At 51.3% G+C, this 9,877-nt stretch overlaps 1 protein-coding gene across 2 annotated transcripts in view; it reads left to right on the top strand.

Moving 5' to 3' along the window:
* Nucleotides 1-335: 335 nt before the first annotated feature.
* The window catches only part of CREB3L1 (cAMP responsive element binding protein 3 like 1), a 42,453-nt gene continuing 32,911 nt past the window's right edge, over nt 336-9,877 (top strand). The window contains exon 1 of one of the 2 annotated variants that reach the window (XM_030483481.1): nt 336-676. In XM_030483481.1, coding sequence (XP_030339341.1) covers nt 569-676 — 108 coding nt within the window. In that variant the 5' untranslated portion in view covers nt 336-568. The remainder of the gene's footprint in view (nt 677-9,877) is intronic. The other variant, XM_030483482.1, reaches the window with a different exon arrangement.

Below are 9,877 nucleotides of genomic sequence, written 5' to 3'. Positions count from 1 at the left end.
CTGTATGGATGAGGCCCTCAGTGACATGGTTTAGTGGCGGCCTTGGCAGTGCTGGGGAACAGTTGGACTTGGTGATCTTAAAGGTCTTTTCCAACCCGGTTGATTCCATTATTCCAACCCTAGGGATGGGGTCCTCGTCAGAGCTGCGGGCAGGGACGGCTGCTGAAGCGAGGGTCTGCTCAGCCCATCGCCCTGCCGGGGTGCGGCATCACCCTCGGGCCCCTCCGCAGCCGCGGGAGCCGCGGGCGGCCGCCGGGCCCGTGCTCCCCGTCGGTGCGGGAGGATGCCCGGGAGGCGGGCGCGCTGCCTTAAGGGGGTGTCGGCGAGGGAAGTCCCGCCCCGCCGGCTCCCGGTGCGCGGCCGGGGCCGTGCCGCAGCCCGCCCGGCGCTCGGCAGCGGGGCGCTGACAGCTGCTGCCCCGGGCGCTGCGGGCCCCGGTGCGCGGCTCGCTGCCCCTTGGCCCCGCCGCCCCATGGACCGGCGCCGCCGGGGCGCGGGCCGGAGCGTGCGGCCGCAGTGAGCCCGGGCGGGCCGGCGGAGCGCGGCGGGCGGCCGAGCCCCGGGCACCATGGACAGTATCCTGGAGCCCTTCCCCGCCGAGCGGCTCTTCCCCGCCGCCGGCACCGGCTTCCTCGACCTCAGCGACTTCAGCGAGGCGGACTTCCTCAGCAATGTGGTAAGGGACCGCCGGCAGCCCGGCACCCCCCTGTCCTCCCCATCCTCCCCAGTGAGGACGGGACATACCGGGGCTGCGTGTGCCGGGGTCCCGTCCCTGAGCGCGGGGTGCGCGGGGTGCCCGCACACAGCCAGTGCCCCCGAGACCGGGACCGGCCCCGCCGGCGTCCTGCCGCGGAGCGCCCGCCGCGGAACCACAGGGTTTTCTTCTTACAACGCGCTTCGTTGGGACTTGATGATCTTAAAGGTCTTTTCCAGCCTAGTTGGTTTTGTGGTTCTATGACTGACGGCTAGGGGCGAAGCGAGCGGTCCCGGGCGGGGAGGGAACAACCTGCCGCAGCTCCGCTCGGGCAGCACCGGAGACACGGCCGGTGCCATCGGGAGAGCTCCGGGCTCAGCGCCTTCGCTCCCGTTTGCTTCTAACTTTCCATCAGAGTGGCGTTTGGGAGATGAAGCATCTCCTGCTTGGCGCTGGGGCCGGGCTGATTTACTTTGGAGAGAAGGGTGAGGGAGGGGAGAGTGACTTCGGAGGAAAATGTGTTGCCAGTCCCAGGAACCAAAGGGGCATTGTTCACCTCTGGGGAAACTGCCCAGCCTCTCCGAGGAGTCAGGCGAGTCCCCACACCAGCAGCTCTCCCTGAGAGGCGTTTTGCTGCCCTGCCCGAGCTCTCTGTGGAAGTCCATGCTGTGAATCCTGCAGCCCCTCTGCCAGAGGATCCAGCTCGGAGGCAGAAGGGGGTCCCGGGCAGCCTCTGAGCAGCCGCAGCCACGGGGCAGTGTGCCTGCCCTGGACACGGGTTTTAGCCGTGGTTTGTGACTCCCATGTCACAACCCTTCAGCGATCCCACTGTAGTGCTATGGGTGACTCTGGTGACTACCCTTACACCCGGAGCAGGGGAGATGCCAGCACCGTGGCACAGGAGCAGGGGACAGGGAGAGGAGGGCTGTAGCCATCGAACATCTGGTGAATCCGTTTCTGCTTTGCTACCCAACAGATACCTAAAGCCTTTTATGCTGCCTCTCTTGTGGAGGAGACAGTGGAGATGCAGGGTTTGCATAAAGGTTCAGTGCACCACACTTGTGGTCCAAGATCCCTCCGTGCCTCAAGGACTGGCTCCGGTTGGGCTGTACGGGCAGAGTCCTGCTGTGTCCTGAAGGGCTTCCAAGGGCATGTCAGCCCAGGACTGTGCACTCAAGGCCTTGCCTGAGAGACCTGTTGTTAGGAGACTTGTGCTTTCCCTACTTCCATGTACATCCAGCATGGACGAAGCTGTGCTGATACAAAGTGCGTTATGCACTGACCATTTATTCCCTTATCGAAGTGAAAATAGTATGTATGGGCACCAACCCTTTTACCTGGGTGCAACATGGGCTGCAGTCAGAAGCCACGGAACCCCTGACCGGTGTAGGTGGTACCTCTTTATAGCTTAAACACAACTTCTGCCTGCGAGCAGACCCTGTGAAGAGAAGCTTTTGTGTAAGAGTGCCATCTGGTGCCACCTGCCAGGATAGTGTGTTTAAAGAGTGCGGTGGCCATGTGCGGGCTGGCTCTGTCCTGCCTCATTTAACCGGCCCTTTGCTGCTTCTGGGAGTAGCCTGCCCTTGCCTTCATGTTAACTATGTTGCGTGACTCAGGCATCGTTGTGCTCAGCTTACAAGTACAAAGGATTATTAATTCTTTGTGTAGGTTTTTTCCCCAACTGCCAGCACCACAAACTTCTGCTGGAGTGTGAAAGTCAAGCTGATACTTTCTCTTCGTGCAGATGAGAAGGGATTCTGTAGCTGCTTCTCGCCTACCAAATCTGTTGGTGATACAGGAGCCAGAACATAATACATCACCCTCTTTGTTCTCACTCTGCATGACACCATCGGAGGAAGGAATACACTTACATTATCTTACTAAATCCAGCAAATCATCTGGGATCTTGAGATGTGTTGAGAAGTTCTTTTTGCATGGAACTGTGCAAAGCATCACCATGCACAATAGCTCACAAAGTTGCCAGTGCCTTTGCTTCAAAGATGGGCAAACTTTTCCAGATATTGTTCAGCAAGCATTTTCTTCTTAGAGCAGGCCAGGAATTTTGGCTGTAAAATGCCAGTATGAAACTTATTCTGAGGGTAATGTCTTCTGTTCAGAAAGGAAGCGGAAAGAAAAGATGGATGGACCTTTACTGCAGAGGCTGTGCTCCTTTGGGGCAAGATTCAATGTCTCTAAACTACTCTCCTTTCCTGAACATTAACACTCCTCATGAGTCATCTTGGTCTTTAAAAAATGGTTCTTTGTATTGTTCGTCTAAATTGTGACAAAGAAGTAACAAAGGCAAGTCTGCAGATGCATCCTCAAAAAGGTCTGTGTGCTTGACACTGAAACAAATAAATACTATTCTGAATAAGTGTGGGGCTGCCATTCAGAGGGAAGGAGGAGGAATGAGTTGACAGAAACCTCACAGAATTCAGCAAGGACAAATACTGACTCCTGCCCCTGGGATGGCTGCACTGGCCCAGTGCATCTGCCCCAGCAGCAAAGGCAGCAGCTCGCAACAGGAGGGTGGTGGTAGACAGGCAGCAGGAAGGGATTATCCCTCTGTTCCTGACAATTGTAAAACTGTCTGAAATACAAATCTGTGTCCAGTTTTGGACAGAAAGATGCTGATAACTCGGAGTGCATGGAGGGGTGGTCACTGAGATAGCTGGGGCTGAGAGCTTCTCCTCTGAGGGAGCTGGGCTGGCTCAGCTGAAGGAGAGGCAGCTCCAGGCGGAGCAGGAGCTGCCTGCACTGGTGAGGAAGTTACTGAAGAGATGGAGCCAGGCTCTTTCCATAAGCGTAAGGCAGGAGGATGAGTGGTCATGAATTGGAACAGGGAAGGTTTAGACTGGGTATAAGGAAACTATTTCTCACTGTAAGGAGAATTAGGAGTGGATGAGGCTGCCCACAGACACAGTCCTGGAGGTTTCCAAGACGTATCTGGACAAAGCCCTGAGGCTTTGGTTTTAGTGTTGAGCCTGCTCTGAGCAGGAGGTTGGATTAGAGACCTCCTGAGCTTCCATCCAACCTGCATGAGCCTGTGATTATATGATGGGTTTGTTTTTTTGGGGAGGATCTTAAGGAGAGTGATATCTGCTTGGAGGGGAAATCTCCAAAGAACACAAAATGCTTCTTTTATTTCACTTAGCCTCTGCTAACAGGACTTACATATACAATGATTACTAACAGCATTGTCAGTCTCCTTTCGCTCAGGAGGCCACACACTGCTCTTGAACTTAGGCAACTTTGCTCATCTTTTTCTGCCAGAAGGACCCACCATCAATGAAGCTAACCCTCCATGCAGTGCCTGCTTACCCATTTCATCTGCTTGTCTCCTGCCCAGTCCAGCATTTCTGTTCCTGTGGGCACCCATCTCTTCACTTATGGTCTATTACAGCTGCACTCAGAGAGCTCTTACTTTCTCTCTCAGCTCTTATCACTGATGTGAAACTCTTCAAAAGCCTTATCTTGTGAGTCACATTCACCACTGTGCTTTACTGGTGTCAGAATGAAGCCAGAATAAACCAACCAAACAGGAGCTCTGTTTCCTTTTAACCCAGTACCCCAGTGGGTTTGTTTCTTCACTATATTTCTGTATTTCATAGTATGAAAAATACCTTCAAAGATGACTTTGGATGTTCATACAAACACAGCTCTGTTTTGACTCTATGCTTTTCAAAGCATCATCTTTACCCCCTTTTAAAAGAGAGACATCAAGACAAGAAAATAGCCTACATGCTAGTGGAGGTCTCCACTGTTAGAAGTTGCAAAATGGCAATTCAGGCTGTCTCAGTAGCGCTAACCCAGCTTCCCTGGGGAATGCACAGTGATGTGCTCCCTCACTGTGTGATCCTGTATGCCTGAGCGATGTGACAAGCAGCATCTTCTGGAGCTCATGGTGGGGGACAGCAGAAGGGAAGCTACTTGTCTCTGTGGGCTGCTGCTTGAGTGCAAACTGGGTTTAGTGCCTACTGTGTGCTTTCCTTTAATATTGTCCTGGCCCAGAGTAGCAGGACTGTATGTAGCGAGTAGGCTGAGAGTACTGCTGGTACAACTTGTAAGAGGAGCTTCCCCTGAAGATAAAGAGAGGCTATTAATGGATGAGTATTACTCTTGAAAGAAGCCTGTACACACTTCTACCCCTCTTATGCCTACAAAAGGAACATAAATAGCAGTTAAGTGGTGTTTAGGTCTTGGACTAACCTTTGGTCTGAGTGAGTTTCATGCTGTGTAAGCTGCTTCTCACCATCTCTGCACACAGGGAGGACGAAGAGCTCAGGCAGATGTGGTCATCCACTTCTTATCTCTTCCAGTTGCTAGACAGGGGAGCTCTCCCGTAATGGGAGGCTGGGTCTCTGGGACCGATGGTAATCCCTCATGGGGACACATACAGCATTTTGGGCCTCTATTCCCATGCCTGGTAAACTTGGTCAGTGACATATCCGTGGTTAGTCAGCCAGGTGCTGGGTAAGGCAAAACTTTTTTCTTTACATTTTGCTTGGGACTTGCCAGTCAGAGATTCCAGTGGGGTCTGGAGCACAGATACAGAGAGACCTGGTGCAGCCAAAAAATATGAATCCTAAAATAATAGTTCCCAGATTTTCCTATTTCAAAAGTCTATAGGCTCCATCTCATGCTTACTCCATTTCATGTCTGTGCTGTTCCTCACTGTCTCAAAGTGGTACTTACACCTGCAGAAGTGCTAGCAGCAGGATGAAACCAGAGCTGAACACACAGTTCCCTGAGCCTACAGCATCATCACTGCAGGGTCATCACCAGGAAACAGATTTCCATTGTGGCAGGGAAGACAGGGAGAGACTTGAACTTCTTTTGGAAGACTCTAGGTCAGTACTTTCTCCACAGAGGCTGAGGCTCATTTGTATGTCCCCCTGTAGTGGCCAAGAAACTGATAAACATTTGAGATACTCTTTCTAAATCAAAACCTTCATCTGTTGAGCAACTGCCTGCATGTGCTGGGGATCCACTGGCCTAAATGCTCGTCTCAGCAGAAGTGGGAGAACCCTTTAACTGCACTGTAAGGCCAGAGCTAGGACAGAGGTTGCAACTCAGAGCAGGAGGGCAGGAATGTATGCATCCAAAGCAAGGTTAAACAGTGGAGACAGAGCCATCATCTTGGTGGGGAGAAGCAGGAAAGACTTTGGTGAAGTGCTTGCAGAGTAAACAAAGGGAGGGCTTGGCAGGAGGTGGAAGCACATCTGTGCATACGGTCTGCTCCCACTGAAGGAGGATGTCAGCAGCACCGGATGGGAGATGCTGGAGTCGTGTACAGCTCAGGCCCTATCTTCCAGGTGATCCTCATCCCCTCTGACATAAGGCAGCCAACCACTGCTACCACTTTCAGAGGGGAGGAAACCTGAGGTCCCAATGTACAGATGAGATTGTAGAAAGCCTCTAAGACTGGTCTGTTGGACCAGTACTAGCGCCCAAGCATGGTGTCTGGTGGCTTCCGAATCCCGTGACTTGTGTTGGGTTCATCAATGCAGTGTCTGCTGCTGCCCAGGAGCCCAACTGGTGCTACACTGCTCCCGTCCCATGCTGCACTAGTCCCATCCATCACTGTGCTCGTCTCATTCAGCACTGTGTGGTCCCATCCAGGACTGTGCTGGTCCCATCTGGTGCTGTGCTGGTCACACTGAAGCCTGGAACAGAGCTGTCTGTGCTAGAGAGGGATATTTGGAAAGAAGAGTGTTTTCTGCAGCAGTCCCTTAAAGGAAATTTGGAAATAGGGATTTCATAGCCATGGGTGCAGCCCCACTGTTCAGAATGTGGCCAGGCTGACAGCTCTGCAACATACTCCTGTTCTTCCTCTGAGAAAGGTCCACTCCTGTGCTTGCTCCTTCATGCTTTGTCTCAAAACTTCCCTGTAGGTTTTAATTCTGTAGCATTTACTTAGCATTTAGTACATTACTTCTTTACTATTCTCAGTGTTAAAGGAAGCAAATGAGAGCACCCAACTCTCTGGAGCAGTCTTTATGACGACCACAAGGCAGGGCCTCTTCTCATAGCCACAGGTAGGATTGTGCTGGATTTGAAGATTTGATCCTCAAGACTGACGTGTACCAGTCATTTCAAGGAAGGGATGAGTCAACCCATTGAAGCCTGTATGTGCTGTGCATCCTGCTGTGGACAGTCTACTGCAGGAAACCAGATGGTTTGCAAAAGCCTCTCCTTGCTGCAGAGTCACAGGGGAACAGGTAGGGCATGAGGGGTGAAGCAGATCATTACAACGCAACTAAGAAATGGCCAATCTCTTAACCTGATCTGGCTCAGAGATTTCCCAGGGAAATCCCATGTCTCTGCTGCAAGGTGATGCCATCACCTATGCTTCACAGGCAACCTCTTGGCCAGCATGGTTCTTCTTCAGGAGAGGTGTCTCTTGAAGGAGCCAAGTGCGTTAGTCCTCACTTCCAGCCAATTTCAGTCCTGGGGTTACTACATCCCACCAACCCCAGCCTTCTGCTGGGGACTATATTTATCCTCCTTCACACTTCTACACTGCTGGGACTTCATGTCTCCACATAAGATGAGAAGTGAGAGCAAGAGTGGCACCAAAGCTGTGTGTCTCATCTGCCCCCATGCTGGCACTGTGGCTGTCCTGCTGCAGCAGATGACTTCTGTGCATGCAGCTTTAATGTCATTTGGTGTCCTCTGGCTAAGGACGCTGTTTTCAGACTGACAATAGGACATGGTGGGTGCTTGCATGGAGCCCTTTTCTTACTCTTTCCTATCTCTGGAGCTAAACTTGTGAGTTATTGGGTGTTTTCTTGGGTTGGTGCCTGCATGTTTTGCCTTGTCCCTCAGATCAGAAATAGCTGAAGGGTTGTGAAGAGCTGAGGGCATGGCTGGAGTGGCAGGGGACTGCAGGTAGCATCCTGCAAGGCAGGCTGTGTCTTTCAACTCAATTGCTCCCTACACATCTGCCAGGAAATGTTCACATCTAACTTACTCCCAGCTGCTCAAGAAAATGATTTCTTTTTTGCTTCTGCTTTCCCATAGGGTCACATCATTTAAGGTTTTCCTTTCCCATAGTCTCCTGAGCTGACCTGAATGCCCCAGCCTTCCCCTCTCACCCAGCCCTTTCTAACGTCTTAACCCACCTTCTCTTTTCTTTCTTTGCATCAATCCTTTTATTCCTATTTTCTTACATCTCTCCATGGGTTTTCTGCCTTTGAAGTCATGTGGAACTGCTCTGCTCTGGTCAGTGTCCAAGGGACGCTCGACACTGATCTTGACACATCTCATGAAGGTTGAAACCGAAGATATACAAACACTCTTTCACTCCTTTCTTTCTCTTCCTATTTTATCTTCTCACTTTCAAGGATTACAGCAATTCCTCATTCAGGATGGAAGCAATGTGCATGGCTCATCTCCCTCAAACTAGTACGTAATTAAAACCAGTGCTGGGGTAATTAGTACCATCTTTAGGGCTCAAAGGTGATGCCTTATGTGAGGTCATTCATTATGATCACTGTCCAGCCTGTTCCAGAGGAAACTCACCCCTGACTACCTCAGCAAAGTTGCTTTTGGCTTCTTCACACTGTGACTTTGTCTTGATTAGGAAAAAATGCTTGTTCAGGGCAGCCTCACTGACCTGATGAGCAAAGCTCAAAACTCACTTAGCACTTTTCCTAGAATAGATGCAACGTAACACGTTCAGCTTCAGCGATCCATATCAGGAGTTCCCCTGCAGCTGGAATGTCGGGGCTCCCTTGGGAAGAACCTGGCAGCCAAGGCTGGAGGAGAGATACAGCTTGGGTCTGACACCAAGCACGTTACACAGGAGGGAGCTAGATACAGCATTGGTTTTGGATGCTCATAGTGGATTGTCAGCATCCCTCCTGCAGGTGAGCTTCCACAGACTGATGCCCGAAGAACTTCCCCCGTGCTGGGGGGTGCTGGCTTCTCCTCCTGATGCCACAGCACATCCAGGTGGGAGCACTGCTGCTCAAGAATAACACGTCTCCGCTGGCCAAGGGTCTACCTTGCAAACCTGCTCCTCGCTGCAGTATTTGAAGCCCTCTCTCTCCTGGGAGGAGAGCTTTTGCATCCAGAAGGGAAAAGGGAGACCACGATGAAGAAGAGGACCCAGGTCCAGAGCCTTGATAGTTAATTGTTGTATGCCGGTGCAGCTTGATGTTAAATGGGTCCAGTAAACCCATGACAGTTGAAGGAAGGAGCTGGGCAGGTGCTTTTGGCTGGGCTCAGTGCTGCCCCAGGGGAGGGACTGCAACCCAGGCAGTGCAGGGAGGAGGAAACCAGCTCTGACATTTGTAAAGGCTGTTGATGGAAGGTTTCTTTCAAAGCCTTTTCAGTCTTTCGATCCGACAGCTCTCTGCCCAGGGAGTGCTGGAAATCTGGCTCTTCTTTCCAAGCAAATGTGGCAGACTCTGAGAGTTGATGAGGTGCTGTTGAGCCACAGATATTGAATTGCCAACTGGATGATGTTGGGTTTGTTTTTGTTGTGTGTTTTTTTTCTCTCCTTATGGACAGTGGTGCAGGGAGGATGTCGGGAATGGGAGAACTGTATTTTAGCCCCAGCTCTGCCAGTTTCTTAGTGCATGATCCTTGCAGTGTCACTTGCAGTGATGCAGTTTTGCTACTATAAAATAGTGCACACGCTATTCTTACTGACATGGGGCTCTGCCATCCATGGGTCAAGCAGATTAATGAAGAGTTAGGCTGAAGTGAGGTTTTACTAGTAGATATCTGCTGGGAAAGGGCCATAGGAGCTATTACTTTACTTCCCAGATTGAAGTCTCTTTGACTGACTTTGCAGCTATACGTGCTCTTTGGAACGTTTTCATTTTGGTGGGTCCATCCTCCACTGATGTCCCAGCTATCCTTCACCCCTCTCCTATTCTTTATTCCTGGGGACTGCACATGTCTGATTCTCATCTCAGATGCTTCAAGCTAATCCAGAGTAATCTTTCTGTGTCAGTTTGAATGGTCAGCATCAGGATTTAAAGCACTTGGTCCAAGGCTGTTGCTGGTCTGACCTCTTTGGGCCTTCCTGAAAACCAAACAATTTGTGCTTTATAAATCCAGTGAATGGGCTGTGCTTATACCTCCTCCTCCATTGCACAACCAGATCCTGGCTCAGTTGCGAAACCCAACTTCCCTCTGAGAGCACCCTGTTACATTTCTGCCCAAAACTGC

The sequence above is a fragment of the Strigops habroptila genome, chromosome 4 (genome assembly GCF_004027225.2).
Source record: "Strigops habroptila isolate Jane chromosome 4, bStrHab1.2.pri, whole genome shotgun sequence".
NCBI lineage: Eukaryota > Metazoa > Chordata > Aves > Psittaciformes > Psittacidae > Strigops > Strigops habroptila.
Note: the sequence above shows the minus strand (reverse complement) of the source record. Positions and strands in the feature narration are given on the sequence as shown.